Raw genomic sequence first — 21,525 nt, 5'->3', positions numbered from 1 at the left:
TTACTAACACCTTACACAGCGAGTCACAGTCCTCTGTGCTCCTGCTCTTTACTAACCCCTTACACAGCGAGTCACAGTCCTCTGTGTTCCTGCCCTGGTTTACTAACACCTTACACAGCGAGTCACAGTCCTCTGTGCTCCTGTTCTTTACTAACCTCTTACACAGCGAGTCACAGTCCTCTGTGCTCCTGCTCTTTACTAACCTCTTACACAGCGAGTCCCAGTCCTCTGTGCGCCTGCCCTGGTTTACTAACCCCTTACACAGCGAGTCACAGTCCTCTGTGCTCCTGTTCTTTACTAACCTCTTACACAGCGAGTCACAGTCCTCTGTGCTCCTGCCCTGGTTTACTAACCCCTTACACAGCGAGTCACAGTCCTCTGTGCTCCTGTTCTTTACTAACCCCTTACACAGCGAGTCCCAGTCCTCTGTGCTCCTGCCCTGGTTTACTAATCCCTTACACAGCGAGTCACAGTCCTCTGTGCTCCTGTTCTTTACTAACCTCTTACACAGCGAGTCACAGTCCTCTGTGCTCCTGCTCTTTACTAACCCCTTACACAGCGAGTCACAGTCCTCTGTGCTCCTGCTCTTTACTAACCCCTCACACGGGGACCTGTAGACATACCTCCGGTCCGTATCCCTCATTAAGGTCCTGTCCGTGTTGTTTCCATAGAAACGGACCCTCAGCTCCTGCACCACCTGTGCTGGTCGCCGCTGAACATGTTCACGGAGCACGGCATGGAGACGGCCATTGCATGCTGGGAGTGGCTGCTGGCTGCCCGGGACGGTGTGGAGGTCACGGTACATACAGGAATGAGCCGAGCCTCATAAACACACTCACACACACACACACACACACACACACACACACAGTCCCATACTGCTATTTTTATGAGGACTTCCCATAGACTACATTCATTCCGTAAACTCTAACCCTAACCCTAACCCCAACCCCAACCTCTACATGCCTAACCTTAACCGTAGCCTTAACCTGATTGTAACCCTAACCCTAAGTCCTAACCCTAAAACAGCCTCTTGAACTTGTGGGGACCAGCAAAAGGTCCCCACAAAGATACATTTTCCTCATCTTTCTATCCTTGTGAGGACATTTGGTTCCCACAAAGATAGCATTACAAGTTCACAGACTCAAACACACACAAACACAAACACACACAGTCCTTGTAAAAATCTCTATGTCCTCCACTGGTGGTATGTTCTACATGTTTTCCACAGAATAGAGGGGCTGTGGAGATTTTTCCAGAAAAAACCTGAGCGATGGCCAGTAATTCTGGGCAGCTGTCTTATTTGCGTATTAGATTCTATTTATCTGAGAAAAATGAAAATCACTCTTCCATGCTTTTGATGGTGATTTTGTATGTTAGCACACCTTAGAACATGGACAGTGTTGCATACATGTTGTCCCAAAGCGTTTTTAATATTGGATGTGTTGTGGGAGTGTTTGCGGGTTGTGGCCAGTGTTGGGTAAACGTTGTGAGAATGTTTGCGGGTTGTGGCCAGTGTTGGGTAAACGTTGTGAGAATGTTTGCGGGTTGTGGCCAGCGTTGGGTAAACGTTGTGAGAACGTTTGCGGGTTGTGGCCAGCGTTGGGTAAACGTTGTGAGAATGTTTGCGGGTTGTGGCCAGTGTTGGGTAAACGTTGTGAGAACGTTTGCGGGTTGTGGCCAGCGTTGGGTAAACGTTATGAGAATGTTTGCGGGTTGTGGCCAGTGTTGGGTAAACGTTGTGAGAATGTTTGCAGTACCTCACCTCACGCCCGCGTTGTGGCGCTCGTCTCTGCTCAGTTCATGCGGGAGATGGCGGGGGCGTGGCAGATGACGGTGGAGAAGAAGATGGGGCTGTTCTCGGAGGCGAAGGTGGAGGCCGACCCCCTGGCAGCGTCTGAGGAGAGCCAGCCCATACCCTGCCCCCCCGACGTCACCCCCCACTACATCTGGATCGAGGTGAGCACCCCCCCGACCCCCCCATCAAACACAACACCTCTCCTCTGCAGCTCACATAACCAACAACCCAACTTACTGCAGCTCACATAACCAACAACCCAACTTACTGCAGCTCACATAACCAACAACCCAACTTACTGCAGCTCACATAACCAACAACCCAACTTACTGCAGCTCACATAACCAACAACCCACCTTACTGCAGCTCACATAACCAACAACCCACCTTACTGCAGCTCACATAACCAACAACCCAACTTACTGCAGCTCACATAACCAACAACCCAACATACTGCAGCTCACATAACCAACAACCCAACTTACTGCAGCTCACATAACCAACAACCCAACTTACTGCAGCTCACATAACCAACAACCCAACATACTGCAGCTCACATAACCAACAACCCAACTTACTGAAGCTCACATAACCAACAACCCACCTTACTGCAGCTCACATAACCAACAACCCAACTTACTGCAGCTCACATAACCAACAACCCAACTTACTGCAGCTCACATAACCAACAACCCAACTTACTGCAGCTCACATAACCAACAACCCAACATACTGCAGCTCACATAACCAACAACCCAACTTACTGCAGCTCACATAACCAACAACCCAACTTACTGCAGCTCACATAACCAACAACCCAACTTACTGCAGCTCACATAACCAACAACCCAACATACTGCAGCTCACATAGCCGACAACCAAACTTACTGCAGCTCACATAGCCGACAACCAAACTTACTGCGTTTCACAAGACCCAACAGCTGTGCTTGTAGCAGTTCTGAGCAGTGTTCCCCGGCCTGTGGCTCAGCCCTTATAGTGGTGCAGCCCGTATCACGCTGTGTGGCCCCCCAGGTTCTGCTCTGTATGCAGCGTTTCTAACCTCCCGCCCCCCCCCCCCGCCCAATCCCCCCCAGTTCCTGGTGCAGCGCTTCGAGATCGCTAAGTACTCGAGTGCGGACCAGGTGGAGATGTTCGGCAGCCTGCTGCAGCGCTCCCTGTCCCTCACTGTTGGCGGGCCCAAGAGCAGCCTCAACCGTCACGTGGCCGCCATCGGGCCCCGCTTCAGGTCAGGCCCGGCTCCGGATTCCTCCGCCAGTAATCTCACCATGTTCACTTCCTTTTAGCATCGTACGCTCAAGTGTAATAATACCCCACTGACCGTGGTGGGATTGATTATGATCAGCAAATTACTGAGATGTTAGACTGATATTGTGGAATATTCAGGTAGGATTACGACTAAGTTTAAGATTCAAATTTAGAAAAGGAGAAAATTCAAGCTTGCCCAGGCTATAATGTAGGTTTTTTTAAACGTTGTATCACATTTTAAGAGCCTGCTGTGTTGTGTTTGAATTGGTGGATATTGAACCTCCAGAGAAAACTTTGCTGTGCTGCGTTAGGAAAGAATATGAAAGAGCAGTGCTTATAGAATCCAACAGTCTTCAGCTCCCTGTGAAACGTCTTATGGAAAACTGTATTAACATAACATAACATAATGCTGAGAACAGGCCATTCAGCCTGACAGTGCTCGCCATTTTCCTGACTAAATTGTACCTCGTGTTCTGATTACCTACAGAGTAGATAGTATCTGACCTTGTATCAAGCCTGGTCTTGACTTTCTGCCTCTACTACATGGCCTAGCAGGCTATTCCATATGTTGTTATGACAGTAAACAAAGCACAATATTGCTATAGCTTTAGCTCTTTTACCGTCTTCTCACTTGAGCTGTTGACCACATTTTTGTAAAATTTAAGTAGGACTGACTGATTCGATGTCTGTCACTGTCAGCTGAGGGGAATAAGGAAAGATTTTAATAATTATTTGTTTTTCCAGATATAGAGTTAACAGCAGTGGGTTGCCAGATTCATGAGAAACTCCCCTCACCACTGCGTTGCCAGATTAACAGGAAATCCCCCCGTGTTTCCCCGTCCAGGCTGCTGACTCTGGGCCTGGCTTTCCTCCACTCGGACGTGGTGACGAGCACCACCATCCGCAACGTCCTGCGGGAGAAGATCTACTCCACCGCCTTCGACTACTTCAGGTGCTCCTCAGCCGGACTGGCCCAAAGCGCTCAGAGAACTGTAAACTTTCATCTGAGAAGGAAACCGTGCGTCTAGAAAAATGAGTGCTGCTACAGTACAAAATTAGAAAAGTAAACGCGCGGACGTTCACACACACCACAGAAATGCACACAGTGCGTGTGTGTCATGTTCAGGAAGTGGGAAGGCTGTGTAGATGTGGGACAGCTTTACGTAATGCTGTCCGTGTTCTTGCTGAGTTGCGCTTGTGCTTTATGTCTTTTTTTTTTAATTTATTTTTTATGGTGATTTGTGTGCCTTTCCACCTATTGCAGCCAGGAGATCGATCGCTTGCTGGATAAAGTGTCTGAGTGCTGTTCCTGCACTGTAACACCTGCAGTGTTAATTCAGCTCTAACAGAGTACATGTGAGAGCTGATTGAACGCTGAACATTTAGCTGTTGTCCGTGACTCTTTAGAGAAGAATTTGTGACAGTTGTTTTTTTGGCTTCAAACCGGCGATTCCGGTTTAGGTGTGATCTCTGTGATGTGATTATTTTGACACCCGTGACACTCCCTGCTGTCATGCCACCCCAGCAGCGGTGCTTTGACTGCTGGGTTAAATATAGCTGTTTTCTTCAAACACTCCAGGAAGTCTGACAGGAATCCACAGAACGTATGAAAATATGTTTTCATGCACAGTAATTGGGAGACCGGTTTGGGTTATGTGATCAATTTCAGTTGATTCTCATTCTTACTCAACTGCCGCTGCCCCCCCCCCCCCCCCCCCCCCGATTTCCTGCAACTCCATCCCTGACTGCTGCTCTCCAGTTTGTGATATATATATATGTGTGTGTGTATATAAGAGCGACTGCTAAATGCTAGTGGCTAATGAGAGTGAATGTGAAAGGCCCATTAGTTTCATTATGGGGGGGACTCACTGAAGATACATTATGGGGGGGAGATTTGAAGGTTCATTCTAGGGGGCTCATTTAATGTTTATTTTTGGGGGGAACTTATTGAAGGTTCATACTGGGGGAGGGGCTCATTGAAGATTCATTATGGGGGGGCTTATTGAAGGTTCATATTTGGGGGGCTCATTGAAGGTTTATTTTTGGGGGGGGGCTCACTGCAAGTTCATTACTGGGGGGCTCATTTAAGGTTTTTTATGGGGGGCTCACTGCAGGTTCATTATGGAGGGGCACATTGCAGGTTCACTATGGGGGGGGCTCATTGCAGGTTCATTATGGGGGGGCACATCGCAGGTTCACTATGGGGGGGCTTACTGCAGGTTCATTACTGGGGGGCTCATTTAAGGTTTTTTATGGGGGGGCACATTGCAGGTTCACTATGGGGGGGGCTCATTGCAGGTTCACTATGGGGGGGGCACATTGCAGGTTCATTATGGGGGGGGCACATATGGGGGGGGGTTATTCTGTGGCAGTGCGTTGCTGACCCGCTCCCTCCCCACCGTGTTTCTGCAGCGGCTCCTCTAAGTTCCCCACGCAGGGGGACAAGAGGCTGCGGGAGGACATCAGCATGCTGACCCGCTTTTACGCCGGCATTCTGTCCGACAAAAAGTACCTCGCGGCCGGCCAGCTGGTGCCCCCCGGTGAGCCTGGCGCCAATCCGCCGCACAGCACCCTTTCCGCCGGGATTTTCGGATCGCTAATTGTTTCCAGCACTTCTCCGATATCGATCTTAAGTAAGCCGCCCTTGCTAAGGCTGTACCTCTGCAGTACAGTCCGAGCATGATGGTGCAGTTCAAATTTGTCTCGGCAGAATTTGAACTCACAGAAAAATGCATGGTGGCTATTACAATTTATTTGTATTTTCTCACATTTATTCATTAAAAAATTTTTTTTTGCATAAATGGATACATTATTTTTGTTGTTTTGCACCAATGCATTAATTTATTTTTCAACCAATTTGCATAAATTTCTAGATTATTTTTCCAGTTAGCATAAAGTGATACATTATTTTGCAGCTCATTTGCATAAACGAATGCAGTATTTGCTAGTGAATTTGCATGGATAAAGTAGGCCTTTCCCCAGCAGTCAGTTAGTGATGTTATGATTTTTAGAGGGCACGTCTGATTGTGAATTTACAGGATGTTTATTTAATGCATGAGCGTGAAATCATAGCTCAGCCAGAGAGGGTGCTTTTGGGTGCTTTTGGGTGCTTTTGGGTGCTTTTGGGTGCTTTTGGGTGCTTTTGGGTGCTTTTGGGTCTTTTGGGTGCTTTTTTCTCGAAGCTTTCCTGGGGCTGGTGTCCTTTGCATGTTTTGCATGCGAAACACTCGCCCTGATTTTGCCCGTCTGAGCGCTGAACCAGCGCGTGTGTGATGTGCACACTGGTGCACGTCCAACCATCAGTCAGCATGTGCTCAGACAACAACAACAGTGTGGTCAGTTAACCAGGACCCGACCATGAGCAGCCTGTCTGTGGTCCTGTGTGGTCGGATAACCAGGACCCGACCATGAGCAGCCTGTCTGTGGTCCTGTGTGGTCGTATAACCAGGACCCGACCATGAGCAGCCTGTCTGTGGTCCTGTGTGGTCGTATAACCAGGACCCGACCATGAGCAGCCTGTCTGTGGTCCTGTGTGGTCAGATAACCAGGACCCGACCATGAGCAGCCTGTCTGTGGTGAGCGCGGCCGACCCGCGGAACAGCATGGACGTAGCGGTGGGGTCCCGGCAGCAGAGCGGCCAGGGCTGGATCAACACTTACCCCCTGTCCAGCGGCGTCAGCACCATCTCCAAAAAATCAGGTGCGCCTCCGGGCCAGCAGGGGGTAGCAGAGGGAAGCCCTGCTTACACACACACACCTGAACCCTGAGCTTACAGTCATGCCTGCTGGCTTCATGTTCCTGATGTGTCTCAGAGCTGTGAGAGTTCTGGGGCAGTTATGAAGGCTGTGTGGGGGGGGGGGTCTGTTCGGGGGGGGGGGGGGGGGGGGGGGGTCTGTTCGGGGGGGGGGATCTGTTCGGTCTGTCGGTGTCCGTCATGCTCAGGGCTTATGTTTTTACTCCAGGACTTTCAAAGAAGAGCAACCGGGGAACTCAGCTTCACAAGTACTACATGAAACGCCGGACCCTGCTGCTGGCCTTGCTGGTGAGACCCCCCCCCCCCCCCCCCCCCCCTCGACCCCCAAACCCCCCTGCCCAACCCTAACCCTAACCCTAACCCTAACCCTAACCCCAACCCTAACCCTAACCCCAACCGGTCTGGCATGAGAGTTACGCAGATGCCAAATAAAATCTGCACCTTGTACTTGTTTTTTGTTAGTTTTTATAAAATAATGTCGATTGTAATAAATAGCACTTGATTTTTTATCAAACCTTGGCAATGGCTCATTTTATATGAAGGATTGCCTGTTAAAGCAGTGGTTCTCCTCGCCTCTGGAACTGTGAAGAGGAAGGAGATGTCAGTTGGTTAGATGTGTTTGCTGTGTGAATTTTCATTTAAATTCAAGCCTATATACAATTCTAGAAGAAATCCACGGGCATTTTCTGGTAAAAAATACATTTAAATGTTGTTACATGTTTTTATCACAAAATACTTTATAAATAAAATGTATCTGTTAACTGCAGAGTCTAAAATACGTAAATGCAGATACGTATTCTGAATACATGCATTTACAATATGCATTTTCCCCTGAGATCGCAGAGGGTGTTTTTTGGCGTTGACCGTGTCCCCTTGCAGGCCAGCGAGATCGAGCGTCTGACCACCTGGTACAACCCGCTGTCCACCCAAGAGCTGTCGGTGCCCACCGAGCAGTCCGTGGAGACCAGCATCGCCAACTGGAGGTCCAAGTACATCAACCTGAGCGAGAAGCAGTGGAAGGACCACGTCAACCTGGCCTGGAGCATCTCACCGTACCTGGCCCTGCAGCTACCTGTGAGGTAAACCCTCCGCCCCCCCTTGAACAAACAACATACATTTCATGAAATGATAGCAAATACAGTTATACATTTTTGAGTCAAAGAATTTAGGCTGTTTAATGAAAGCTTTATATATTTCCTGAAAATGTTTTAAAAGGAAAATAACAGGGTGTACATGTAGGCTGTGCATAAAATATGATAAATTGGTGTTTGGGATAAATTTCTTAAACCATTTGATTACTCAAGAAATTGCGTGATATTTTAAATTAATACATTGAATTTGAATTCATTTCCTAAACTGAATGAATTGAAATTGGCTGAACGATCAATCTTAAGTGTGTAGTAAAATGTATCATAAAAGATATTCCAATGCTCCATAATGTGTGGGAAAATGAACAAATTCCTCATATTTAAAAAGGGCCTCATATTTGCAGTATATGTCGGTTTAGTCCGTGTCTGTGCGGATAGGCAAAGTCAGCCTTTGTGGTTTGGAGAGGCTCTGTTGAGCTGTGTTTCTGAGCATGCTCAGCAGGGTGCTTATGCTGGACAGAGTGAGGTACAGTGTGTTTCTGAGCATGCTCAGCAGGGTGCTTATGCTGGACAGAGTGAGGTACAGTGTGTTTCTGAGCATGCTCAGCAGGGTGCTTATGCTGGACAGAGTGAGGTACAGTGTGTTTCTGAGCATGCTCAGCAGGGTGCTTATGCTGGACAGAGTGAGGTACAGTGTGTTTCTGAGCATGCTCAGCAGGGTGCTTATGCTGGACAGAGTGAGGTACAGTGTGTTTCTGAGCATGCTCAGCAGGGTGCTTATGCTGGACAGAGTGAGGTACAGTGTGTTTCTGAGCATGCTCAACAGGGTGCTTATGCTGGACAGAGTGAGGTACAGTGTGTTTCTGAGCATGCTCAGCAGGGTGCTTATGCTGGACAGAGTGAGGTACAGTGTGTTTCTGAGCATGCTCAGCAGGGTGCTTATGCTGGACAGAGTGAGGTACAGTGTGTTTCTGAGCATGCTCAGCAGGGTGCTTATGCTGGACAGAGTGAGGTACAGTGTGTTTCTGAGCATGCTCAGCAGGGTGCTTATGCTGGACAGAGTGAGGTACAGTGTGTTTCTGAGCATGCTCAGCAGGGTGCTTATGCTGGACAGAGTGAGGTACAGTGTGTTTCTGAGCATGCTCAGCAGGGTGCTTATGCTGGACAGAGTGAGGTACAGTGTGTTTTAGTGTACAAATGCTAAATATCTGGGAATTTTCTTTTTAGGAAGTGTTTTGGACTGGAGGAAATTCCTTGTTTTTCACCGTTGGTCAGCTGTGATTCCCTAATTCCCGCTGTGATTCCCTAATTCCCGCAGGTTTAAGAATTCGGAGGCCATTGTTGCCGAGGTGACGCGGCTGGTGCGTCTGGATCCCGGTGCGGTCAGCGACGTTCCGGAGGCGGTCAAGGTCAGGTGACCTGCGGTCATTCCGAGCAAATTTTCCCTCGTCCTGTTGAAGCTCGCGAGCAAGGGATTGGATAACTGTGGTTCGGTTCGAATCGGCTATGGCACAATTAGCACCTGGTAGCCTTAAGGTCAGATCTGCCCTGGCCCGTTACCACTGGTTTATTATTTAAATATTTGAAGGGCAATTTTGTGTGCAAATGCTTCTATGAACAATGATGATCTCAGAGGCATAGAGTTATCAGTCTCACAGTTGCATAACCATAGCCCTCACTGTATGTTATGTGTCTGTATGTTACATCCTGTGACCTGTGCCCTGTTCCAATGTTGCGTTTGACGCTCCTTTTGCGCAGTTCCTGGTCACCTGGCACACCATCGACGCCGACTCCCCGGAGCTGAGCCACATCCTGTGCTGGGCGCCGGCCGACCCCCCCACGGGCCTGTCCTACTTCTCCAGCCTGTACCCCCCCCACCCGCTCACCGCCCAGTACGGCGTCAAAGTGCTGCGCTCCTTCCCCCCCGTACGGTTACTGCTGCTTCTCTTCTCTCCTCTCCTCTCTCCTTATCTCCTCTCCTCTTCTCTCCTCTTCTCTCCTCTTCTCTTATCTCCTTTTCTCCTCTCCTCTTCTCTCCTCTTCTCTTGTCTCCTTTTCTCCTCTCCTCTTCTATCTCCTTTTCTCCTCTCCTCTTCTCTCCTCTTATCTCCTTTTCTCCTCTCCTCTTCTCTTATCTCCTTTTCTCCTCTCCTCTTCTCTCCTCTTCTCCCCTCTTCTTTTCTCTCTCCTTATATACTCTCCTCTTATCTCCTTTTCTCTCCTCTTCCCTGAAAACTGTCTTGTGTCTCACACCCCCCAAAGTGGGTGGAATTACAACGAGCCGCTCATTTTTGGTTTCCATGGCAAAACCCAGGTTAATCAGTGAATTGAATGTGATTGATTGGATGTGTGAGGACCGCCCATTTCTTAATTAAAATGATTCCTGTAGAATTTCTTTACTTATAATTGGCAAGATGGGTTGAATGGCCTGCTCTGTGTTATATTTTTAAATGTAAGAATTGTAGCAGTTGTGGAAATGCTGTGTAATGTTAATCAGTTTTAGATGTGTACATTGATGGTAGTAAATACTCCTGTTTTTGTCTCTCCAGGACGCCATTTTATTCTACATTCCTCAGATTGTTCAGGCGCTCCGGTATGACAAGGTGAGGAAGAGTTAGTATGTAAATGGATTGTGTGTAATGACTGTTAGCTTGTCAGTCACTCTGTGTAAGAGTACATGCTAAATGCATCAAACGTGAAACGTGTGTTCCTGGTTTCACCGCCACTTCCTGTTTCCTCCAGATGGGGTACGTGCGTGAGTACATCCTCTGGGCTGCCCAGACCTCCCAGCTCCTGGCTCACCAGTTCATCTGGAACATGAAGACCAACATCTTCCTGGACGAGGAGGGACACCAGAAAGACCGTGAGTGTCTCTCAGAATCCAGCAGTCGCACCCCAGAGGGAACCTGACCGGGGGTTCGGACCCTGTGGCAGTTTAGCCGTTTACGGTTTAGAAACACAGGAAGTCTTTTTGTATTCTGGTCCTCTCATAGTTCCTCGTATATATTAGTTTATAACCTGTTTTTCCATTAGCCCTTGCTAATTAGACATCGTACTGTTGGTGCTCACTTAATTTTTCAGGCTCATAACCTTACAGCACTATGAGCCTGACCAGGCTGCTCATAACCTTACAGCACTGCGAGCCTGACCAGGCTGCTCATAACCTTACAGCACTATGAGCCTGGCCAGGCTGCTCATAACCTTACAGCACTATTAGCCTGATCAGGCTGCTCATAACCTTACAGCACTATGAGCCTGACCTGGCTGCTCATAACCTTACAGCACTATGAGCCTGACCAGGCTGCTCATAAGCTTACAGCACTGTGAGCCTGATCAGGTTCAGCATGGTACTATGCTAGTGGTGAGCTACTTCTTCTGAGGCATCATAATTTTGCGTGGTTTCAACTGTGTACGCATAGTTAACCTACATCATAATGGTCATTAGTGCTGCTGATGTAACTTTTAATCTCTCCCTTCCTCTCTCTCCTTCTTTCCCTCCCTCTCTCCTTCCTTCCTTCCCTCCCTCTCCTTGTCTCCATCCAGCTGATATCGGGGAGCTTCTGGAGCAGATGGTGGAGGAGATCACAGGCTCTCTCTCCGGTCCCGCCAAGGACTTCTACCAGCGCGAGTTTGACTTCTTCAACAAGATCACCAACGTCTCTGCCATTATCAAGTACGAGCTCCGCTGCCGCCACAGATTCTCTATGGGCTCACCAGATGCTCTGCTCCTGCGTTCCGCCCCTCCTGTCTATGTAGTACCTACAGGAGGGTCCAGCCAATGACAGGAGGTCCCACACTACTGCTGGAGCTGCTGTTCTGCTCTGCAGTCCAGAGCAGCCATTCCCACAGGGCTGTACTGCTCTGCAGTCCAGAGCAGCCATTCCCACAGGGCTGTGGCTGCTCTGCAGTCCACAGCAGCCATTCCCACAGGGCTGTGGCTGCTCTGCAGTCCAGAGCAGCCATTCCCACAGGGCTGTGGCTGCTCTGCAGTCCACAGCAGCCATTCCCACAGGGCTGTGGCTCTTCTTACTCCCCTGAGTGGGTTTTACTGAAGGTGCATCACATTGGAATGGCCTCTGTAACATGGAGGCAGACGTTTTTCTGTTGAGTTGAGAATACAGTGCTGAGTTTCTGGTGCGTGTGTGGAGTCTGTGCTGTTGCTTTCTGTTTGGTCCTCCCGCCAAGCTGGCTAGCTATCCCACAGTCCTCTGTTCCTGGTTCCCTCATGAGCATGAGTTCCTTACAGTCATTTTTAGTCATTTAGTGTGTGCGCTTATTCCAGGGAAATTAATTGCACCCAATGGTCAAAGAACAGACAGCAAGCTAATGGTTTCAGTATAATTATTACTTACAGTAGTGTCATGAGCAGTACTAGTGAACGCCACTATACAGGCTGACCACATAACCTAACGTGGCAGTGTGTTGGGTAGGGAGCTGTACGGCTTCTAACCTGAAGGTTGCAGGTTTGATTCCCAGGTAGGGAATCTACAAAACCATATGTCCCTCTGTATAAACGTTACTGTGTAAAGCTGCAAAGAGCTATGCAAGTTACTCTGGGTAATTGCGTCTGCTGAACGGCTGTAATGTAATGAAGGGCAGTAATGTAATGTAAGTTTACCTACCACAGTAGGAAGAGGGGTGTTAGGTGTTGTTTTCCTGTTTCCTGTTTATAAATTTGCGAAATTTCCCCCCCCCCCCTTTTTTTTTGTTTTGTTTTGTTTTGTTCATGACACTTAATACGTTGCCCCATCCCAGCACTTCTTGGTAATTTGTATTTGTCATAATACTGTAGCTTATTCTTCTGCCTAGTTGGCTTTGCAGAGGTTAGGTCTGAATAGTGTTCACTGTGTGAACTTAACTGTGTTCTCGGCTAGAAATAGCTGTACAAAATAAGTATTATATCTTACTGAACCTGTGTTTAGTAGTTGTCTATGACCATGAAATGCACTTTTTGTACGTCGCTTTGGATAAAAGCATCTGCCAAATAAATGTAATGTAATGCGAAAGGTATAGTATAAATGTTGTGGTTTTATGCACACTTAAATTGCAAAAATAAATGAAAAACTCTTGAAGAGTAAATATATTGTGGAAATAAGTGAATATTGGACACGTGGCAGTAGGTGCACTCTGGGTGTTTGAGTTTGAAGAGTGTCATGATGACATGGAGGTAAAGCTGTCCGTCACTGCAGGCCTGCAGGGTAACCCCGCCTCCCTCCACAGGCCCACGCCCAAAGGGGAGGAGCGTAAGCGGGCGTGTCTGAAAGCCCTGTCCGACATCCGGGTCCAGCCTGGTGAGCGAGCCCTTTTCAGACTGCAGCTACACGCACACACACACACATGCATGCACGCTTGCGCGCGCACACACACACACGTGCACACACTCTCCAGATTTGCCTAACCAGGCAGGGCCTGGAGCCTTACTTTTCTGTTGTGTTATTCTCATAGGCTGTTATTTACCCAGCAACCCGGAGGCCATTGTGCTGGACATCGACTACAAGTCCGGGACTCCCATGCAGAGGTGAAGCTAACCTGCCGTACAGCTTTTCATTATTTTACAATACAGCTAGTACTTTTCAGCACAGCGTCTCATTATTTTACAATACAGCTAGTACAGCTTTTCAGCACAGCGTCTCATTATTTTACAATACAGCTAGTACAGCTTTTCAGCACAGCGTCTCAGTGTTTTACAATACAGCTAGTACAGCTTTTCAGCACAGCGTCTCAGTATTTTACAGTACAGCTAGTACAGCTTTTCAGCACAGCGTCTCAGTATTTTACAGTACAGCTAGTACAGCTTTTCAGCACAGCGTCTCAGAATTTTACAGTACAGCTAGTACAGCTTTTCAGCACAGCGTCTCAGTATTTTACAGTACAGCTAGTACAGCTTTTCAGCACAGCGTCTCAGAATTTTACAGTACAGCTAGTACAGCTTTTCAGCACAGCGTCTCAGTATTTTACAGTACAGCCAGTACAGCTTTTCAGCACAGTGTCTCAGTATTTTACAGTAGTGCTTTTAATTTTACAGCACAGCTAGTACAGTTTTTCATTATTTTACGCTGTCGTCATGGAGGTTCACAATCTCCTGTGGCTGGGGGTTCGATTCCTGGCCATGCCTCTTCCTGTTCTGCCATCATGTCTCGATCTCTGCTTCCCTGTCTGAATAAAGGGGGAAAATACAAATATTCCGCCATAAAAGACGTTTCTGCCATTATGTATTTCAGATTTCATGTTTGAATGGCTGTCTGATAGTTTTTGACCAAAATAAATAAATGAATTCTGTGCAAGTTTTGTTATTAATATTAATTAACCACTTACCTTCTTACAAGTGAACCAATGCGTGCTGCCAGTCCTGTGAATAATAACAGTGATAATCGCTGTAATAAAAGGTGTGAATGTGAACTTGCTGTGTGTCTTTGCTCCCGTCCAGTGCTGCGAAGGCCCCTTACCTGGCCAGGTTTAAAGTCAAGCGCTGTGGGGTGAGCGAGCTGGAGAAAGAAGGTGGGTAAAAACACACCTGTACAGGTGCGCTGTGGCAGAACAGTACCTGACATTTAGTCAAATCCATGCTGTGCATTACAGCAGCGATGGTCAATCACCGACTGTGTTTGAGCACTGCAGTGTGTTAGCTCACTGACTGTGTGTTTGAGTGCTGCAGTGTGTTAGCTCACTGACTGTGTGTTTAAGTACTGCAGCGTGTTAGCTCACTGACTGTGTTTGAGCACTGCAGTGTGTTAGCTCACTGACTGTGTGTTTGAGTGCTGCAGTGTGTTAGCTCACTGACTGTGTGTTTGAGTACTGCAGTGTGTTAGCTCACTGACTGTGTGTTTGAGTACTGCAGCGTGTTAGCTCACTGACTGTGTTTGAGCACTGCAGTGTGTTAGCTCACTGACTGTGTGTTTGAGTACTGCAGTGTGTTAGCTCACTGACTGTGTGTTTGAGTACTGCAGCGTGTTAGCTCACTGACTGTGTGTTTGAGTACTGCAGCATGTTAGCTCACTGACTGTGTGTTTGAGTACTGCAGTGTGTTAGCTCACTGACTGTGTGTTTGAGTACTGCAGTGTGTTAGCTCACTGACTGTGTGTTTGAGTACTGCAGTGTGTTAGCTCACTGACTGTGTGTTTGAGTACTGCAGTGTGTTAGCTCACTGACTGTGTGTTTGAGTACTGCAGTGTGTTAGCTCACTGACTGTGTGTTTGAGCACTGCAGTGTGTTAGCTCACTGACTGTGTTTGAGCACTGCAGTGTGTTAGCTCACTGACTGTGTGTTTGAGTACTGCAGTGTGTTAGCTCACTGACTGTGTGTTTGAGTACTGCAGTGTGTTAGCTCACTGACTGTGTGTTTGAGTACTGCAGTGTGTTAGCTCACTGACTGTGTGTTTGAGTACTGCAGTGTGTTAGCTCACTGACTGTGTTTGAGTACTGCAGCGTGTTAGCTCACTGACTGTGTGTTTGAGTACTACAGTGTGTTAGCTCACTGACTGTGTGTTTGAGTACTGCAGTGTGTTAGCTCACTGACTGTGTGTTTGAGTATTGCAGCGTGTTAGCTCACTGACTGTGTGTTTGAGTACTGCAGCGTGTTAGCTCACTGACTGTGTGTTTGAGTACTGCAGTGTGTTAGCTCACTGACTGTGTTTGAGCACTGCAGTGTGTTAGCTCACTGACTGTGTTTGAGCACTGCAGTGTGTTAGCTCACTGACTGTGTGTTTGAGTACTGCAGTGTGTTAGCTCACTGACTGTGTGTTTGAGTACTGCAGTGTGTTAGCTCACTGACTGTGTGTTTGAGTACTACAGTGTGTTAGCTCACTGACTGTGTTTGAGTACTGCAGTGTGGTTAGGTCACTGACTGTGTGTTTGAGTGCTGCAGTGTTTAGGTCACTGATGTACACATTTAAAGTTTCAAAGTCTTACAGAATATACTGAAATAAAATGTATTATCAATATTTAACCAGAGAATATATAGGCAAATATTCATATTACTTATGTCACATGTTGCAGTGCATAGTGGTTAAATGTATTTGTCATTCTGGTTGTGTGATGAGCCCTATATTTACAGTATTGTGCAGTGTGCTCCATTCCCGTCTGGGGCAGTGCCCTGCAGCCCGCCTTCAGTGCTCCTCTTCCTCTCTATTCAGGGCTGAGCTGCCAGTCTGACTCCCTGGAGGAGAACGAGGAGGCGGGAGCGGGGGCAGGGAGGGTGTGCTGGCAGGCGGCCATCTTTAAAGTGGGCGACGACTGCCGACAGGTAGGGAAACCAAACTTGACCAAGAAGTACTTATGGCATCTGCCAATTGGCCTAATGGTGAATATTGGTTAATTGGTCCGGCTGCTCGTGGGGATAACAGTGTTTCTGTTCAGCTGTAAGGGAGCTCGTGAGGCTGACGGTGTTTCTGTCTGGCTGCTCGTGTGGCTAACAGTGTTTCTGTCTGGCTGCTCGTGTGGCTAACAGTGTTTCTGTCTGGCTGCTCGTGTGGCTAACAGTGTTTCTGTCCGGTTGTAAGGAGCTTGTGAGGCTAATGGTGTTTCTGTCCGGTTGGCTCTTGCAGGACATGCTGGCGCTGCAGATCATCGGCCTGTTTAAGAACATCTTCCAGCTGGTGGGGCTGGACCTGTTTGTGTTCCCCTACCGCGTGGTGGCCACCGCACCTGGGGTAAGAGATGGGGGGTCTGGCTGTACCGCCCCCCCCCCCCCCTTTTCATTCCTTCATTTTTGCACCTGCGGTACTGACCAACCACGCTACAGACCAGCTGAGCGTGCGCGTGCTGCTTCCAGGTTCTTCTGCTGACTGATCAGTCTGTGGGTCTGAGGGTTTGACTGTAGATCTGAGCTTCAGTCTGTAGATCTGAGGGTTGGTCTGTAGATGTGAGGTTCAGTCTGTAAATCTGAGGGTTGGTCTGTAGGTCTGAGGGTCATTCTGTAGATCTGAGGTTCGGTCTGTAGATCTGAGGTTCGGTCTGTAGATCTGAGGGTTAGTCTGTAGATCTGAGGGTCAGTCTGTAGATGTGAGGTTCAGCCTGTAGATCTGAGAGTTGGTCTGAGGGCCATTCTGTAGATCTGAGGTTCAGTCTGTAAATCTGAGGGTTGGTCTGTAGGTCTGAGGGTCATTCTGTAGATCTGAGGTTCAGTCTGTAGATCTGAGGTTCGGTCTGTAGATCTGAGGGTTAGTCTGTAGATCTGAGGGTTAGTCTGTAGATGTGAGGTTCAGTCTGTAGGTCTGAGGGTCATTCTGTAGATCTGAGGTTCAGTCTGTAGATCTGAGGTTCGGTCTGTAGATCAGAGGTTCGGTCTGTAGATCAGGGGGTCAGTCTGTAGATCTGTGGGTCGTTCAAACCTGATGTATTAATCCTGTCTGTGATTTCCCATGAGTCAGTGCGGCGTCATCGAGTGCATCCCGGACTGCAAGTCCCGTGACCAGCTGGGGCGGCAGACAGACTTCGGGATGTACGACTACTTCAGGAACCAGTATGGCGACGAGTCCACGCTGGCCTTCCAGAAGGTGAGCGCTGCGGCCTGCTCACTGACCTGGGGTCAGTTTGGCCCTTTAGCTCATAATGGACAGGCTGGGGATGTGGGTGGGGAGACCTGATCTGGGTTCCGTGCTCCTGCTGTGAAGTGCTCTGTGGCTGTGGGACCTGTCCCTCTACCTGCACTGACACCGCTAACATCTGGACATCTTTGTGAAAATATGTTTTTTTGTAAAATCGTGCAGGAAATTACTGGTGCTTAAACATATGTCTAATGTAAAGGTCTGATGTAGAAGACCTCTAAGGCTCTGTGATAGAGCCCCTCCTCTTACCCATAATTCATATTGGGGGCCATTCCTTTGATTGCTCCACTGGTCTATAGCTGTCACTCAGACCAGCTCTATTGTTTGATCTGGGAAGATCTCTGTGTCTCACTCTCCTCCCAGGCTCACTTAATTAAGGGCTCTCTTTCTCCCACTCTCTCTCTCAGGCGCGGTATAACTTTATCCGCAGTATGGCAGCCTACAGCCTGCTGCTCTTCCTGCTGCAGATCAAAGATCGGCACAACGGCAACATCATGCTGGACAGCAAGGGTCACCTCATCCACATCGGTCAGTAACTACGCCTCTGCCCTGCCCCGCACCTCATCCACATTGGTCAGTAACTACGCCCCTGCCCTGCCCTGCACCTCATCCACATTGGTCATTAACTCCACCCCTGCCCCACCCCTATCCTGCCGCTCATCCACATTGGTCATTAACTCCACCCCTGCCCCGCCCCTCATCCACATTGGGCAGTAGCCCCGCCCCTTATTCACATCAGGCAGAACCCTCCTGTTTGATGTTTGATGTGAGTGTGTGTGTTTTCTGTGCTGCTCAGATTTTGGGTTCATGTTTGATGTGAGTGTGTGTGTTTTCTGTGTTCTCAGATTTCAGGTTCATGTTTGAGAGCTGTGCTGTCATTGGCAGGTTTCGGGTTCATGTTTGAGAGCTCTGCTTTCATTGGCAGATTTCGGGTTCATGTTTGATAGCTCTGCTTTCATTGGCAGATTTTGGGTTCATGTTTGAGAGCTCTGCTTTCATTGGCAGATTTCGGGTTCATGTTTGAGAGCTGTGCTGTCATTGGCAGATTTTGGGTTCATGTTTGAGAGCTCCCCTGGGGGGAACTTGGGCTGGGAACCGGACATCAAGCTGACGGACGAGATGGTGATGATCATGGGTGGGAAGATGGAGGCCACACCCTTCAAGTGGTTCATGGAGATGTGTGTGCGTGGTTACCTGGCAGTTAGGTGAGTACATGGAGATGTGTTTACACTGGTTTACTCCGGTTTAATCTGATTTACTCTGGTATAGTCCGGTTTGATCTGGTTTAATCTGGTTTACTCTGGTTTACTTTGGTCTACTCAGGGTTTCTCTAGTTTATTCTGGTCTTCTCTTGTTTTCTGGTTTTCTCTGTTTTACATTGTTTTACACAGTTTTACTCTGGTTTAATCTGGTTTACACTGGTTTACACTGGTTTACTTTGGCTATTCATATTTACTCTGGTTTACTTAGGTTTACACTGTTTTACTCTGGTTGACTCCGGTTGACTCTGGTTTACTCTTTTTAACTCCTTGCTGCCTCTCCACAGGCCCTACATGGATGCTGTTGTTTCCCTGGTAACGCTGATGCTGGACACCGGGTTGCCGTGCTTCCGAGGACAGACCATAAAGCTGCTCAAGTGAGTGACAGGTTTGCGATGATGTCATACTGTGCCAGGGTCTGTAGAAGTTTTACATTAGAGCCTGTTAAACATATAATAATAATAATCAATCAATCTGCGCAGCTCAGTTCTCTGCATTAAATCCAGCTCTGTGTGAGTTTATGTAAGGCAAATAGGATCCACATACTCTTTCCCAGTATAACATACTCTATGAGTGTTGATTTTACACTCAACATTTTCCTGTACATCTCTCTATCTGTCATTTCATATGTCTTGATGTGTTCACCATTTTGTTTTGTAATAAGAGTGTTTAAGTATGTGTAAGGTACAGGACGTGAGAGCGTGTGTCATTTCTGAACAAAGCACACGTCACTGGAAACACACAGATAGGCACTCGTGTGTTTGTCCTGATAAGATGGGCCATGTTGGTCATGTCGGGACCTCTGAGAGAATTTAAAGCAGCACAGAAGGGTTACTGCGGCCCAAACTTGTGTTGTGTTTCAGTGACCTTCCCGCTGGCCTGTGTGATGTGCTATAAACTTTCACTCTCTTTCGTACAGCGTTAGTTGTGGTGAATTCCGACATTGTCCTGACTTTGACTGTATGGAAAAAAAGCTTTGGTTCCTGACAGTGGCTAATCTATCTGATGACATAAGATGATATCTGTCGTCTTCCTGTCTGTCTGTCTATCCACCCTCTATGTATCCAGAAGAAACCAATTTGAGATTCACATTGTGTACCTTACCAAAGCCTGATGTTATAACTGCATCGATTAGGGTAGCAAGCCAAATGAGTAGCTTATAACGAGACAAGTCTAATGTGTGATTATGATTGATTAAAGACACTGGGACAAGAGGCTAACGCTAACAGTGCTGTGGACACACGTCTGTTTGCAGGCAGAGGTTCAACCCCAACGCCAGTGAGAAGGAGGCCGCAGCTTTCATCATTAAAATCATCCAGAGCTGCTTCCTCAGCAGCAGGTAATGTGTGACTCGTGCGCGAAGCTGGCGGCCATCTTACAGCGCCCTTGCGTCTCTGTGTGTTAAACCCCGTTGTACAGCCCTGCAGGCAGTGAATACGGGGTACGCTCCTAAAGAGGGAAGCAGAAACTAACTTTACCCTGCAGTCTTCTATCAGTGGGCCTTATCTGGAGGCAGAGAGAGAACCCAGGTGCATCACCAGAGCTTTGTGAGCAACAGACCTGATAAAAACACGCCTAAAAAAAAAAGTCACATTTCTGAAGCCATTTCAGCATCGCAGGTCTGTTGACTCACACTGAGGGTATTTTTCTCGTTCTTGTTAGAATGTGGTACACAGACTGAAGTTATTGCACAAATGCAGTGACTGCGATGCGTATGGCAGCCCTGCACCTCAGACCGGTCCGTAATCGCACAGTTAAGGGCCTGGATTAAAGGGAGAGTGAACAAAGGCATCCCCGGTCATGGGCACTGTGGCCTTCTTTTCATTTCAGACCGCAGGCTTGGCAGGATATCCTGACTGGCTAAACTAGCGAACGTTCTTTTAGCACTTGTAGTGCAGATTTAAAGATTATTGATGCTAACCGATGTGGTGCACTGTGCAGTGGGGCAGGAAGGTGTGGTAGCGCTGTAGCCCTGTTCAGACACTGTAAACGATACAGATTTTTCACTGGACTGCTTCCTGCAATGACGGGTTCAAAGTTCAAAAGGCAGGAAGTGCACACTTGGGTTACCGTAATGCTTGAGGTTTACCTTAAGTAAACCGGTTTCCTTAATGCTTACTTATGATTTTAAATTGTCATTTATATTTTAAATAATGTTTTAGTTCTTAACGATTAACAATTTTGTTCTTTTTCTGTAGGAGCAAAACCTACGACATGCTGCAGTACTACCAGAATCAGATCCCGTACTAGCACCCGGTTAAGGACACGCTGCAACCCCCCTTCGGTGTTTTCCCAAACCAAAATCACTTTGATATACTCTGATAATCTGCACTTTATATATTTAATATTTCACAGACCTTCGTTAGCCCTTTCCTAGAATTTAAAACAGAGAATTACATGTTAGGTCAGACTCATGCTCTATCATTCGAGGGCTAAAAGTCTGGGACATTTCCCCGCCATCCCAGAGCTGTTTACTGTATCTGTCTGTGGTAAATGGGTATTTTGAAAAGGTGTTGTTCTATTTTTCTTTCTTTTTTAACTTATTATTCTTGAAATTTCATTTTTTAAAGTCGATGTGTGTATTTTTGGAATGCAGGTGTTTGTATAGCAAGTTTTATCCTTAACTTGAAAACTTCAGGACTGGGTTTAGTTTGTGTCACCCAAGAAGCCATTTCTGTGTCCCCTTGTCTGTGTGTCTGTGTCCCGTGTCTCTGTGTCTGTGCCCCAGTGTCTGTGTCCCTTATGTCTGGGTCTCTGTGTATGTCCCCGTGTCTGTCCCCATGTTTGTGTCTGTGTGTCTGTGTCCCGTGTCTCTG

The 21,525-nt window shown here is 47.7% G+C and overlaps 1 protein-coding gene across 5 annotated transcripts in view; it reads left to right on the top strand.

Annotated features, from left to right (window-relative positions):
• LOC118212965 (phosphatidylinositol 4-kinase alpha-like) overlaps positions 1–21,218 on the top strand; it is a 38,521-nt gene extending 17,303 nt beyond the window's left edge. For 2 of the 5 annotated variants that reach the window (XM_035391536.1, XM_035391535.1), the window contains exons 32-55: positions 672–799; positions 1,801–1,959; positions 2,893–3,044; positions 3,909–4,016; positions 5,477–5,604; positions 6,605–6,763; positions 7,027–7,106; positions 7,698–7,897; positions 9,225–9,315; positions 9,665–9,832; positions 10,456–10,509; positions 10,649–10,769; positions 11,450–11,579; positions 13,127–13,197; positions 13,352–13,424; positions 14,334–14,404; positions 16,038–16,147; positions 16,449–16,553; positions 17,274–17,399; positions 17,858–17,978; positions 18,496–18,655; positions 18,997–19,086; positions 19,965–20,048; positions 20,908–21,218. In XM_035391536.1, the coding sequence (XP_035247427.1) occupies positions 672–799; positions 1,801–1,959; positions 2,893–3,044; positions 3,909–4,016; positions 5,477–5,604; positions 6,605–6,763; positions 7,027–7,106; positions 7,698–7,897; positions 9,225–9,315; positions 9,665–9,832; positions 10,456–10,509; positions 10,649–10,769; positions 11,450–11,579; positions 13,127–13,197; positions 13,352–13,424; positions 14,334–14,404; positions 16,038–16,147; positions 16,449–16,553; positions 17,274–17,399; positions 17,858–17,978; positions 18,496–18,655; positions 18,997–19,086; positions 19,965–20,048; positions 20,908–20,959 (2,741 nt within the window). In that variant the 3' untranslated portion in view covers positions 20,960–21,218. Of the gene's footprint in view, positions 1–671; positions 800–1,800; positions 1,960–2,892; positions 3,045–3,908; positions 4,017–5,476; positions 5,698–6,604; positions 6,764–7,026; positions 7,107–7,697; positions 7,898–9,224; positions 9,316–9,664; positions 9,833–10,455; positions 10,510–10,648; positions 10,770–11,449; positions 11,580–13,126; positions 13,198–13,351; positions 13,425–14,333; positions 14,405–16,037; positions 16,148–16,448; positions 16,554–17,273; positions 17,400–17,857; positions 17,979–18,246; positions 18,330–18,495; positions 18,656–18,996; positions 19,087–19,964; positions 20,049–20,907 lie in introns of those variants that run through there. The other 3 variants (XM_035391534.1, XM_035391533.1, XM_035391537.1) reach the window with 2 other exon arrangements.
• The last annotated feature ends 307 nt before the right edge of the window (positions 21,219–21,525 follow it).

This window comes from Anguilla anguilla, chromosome 14 (genome assembly GCF_013347855.1).
Source record: "Anguilla anguilla isolate fAngAng1 chromosome 14, fAngAng1.pri, whole genome shotgun sequence".
In the NCBI taxonomy this organism is placed as follows: Eukaryota; Metazoa; Chordata; class Actinopteri; order Anguilliformes; family Anguillidae; genus Anguilla; species Anguilla anguilla.
The sequence above is the reverse complement of the archived record's forward strand: the minus strand, read 5'-3'. Positions and strand labels throughout refer to the sequence as shown.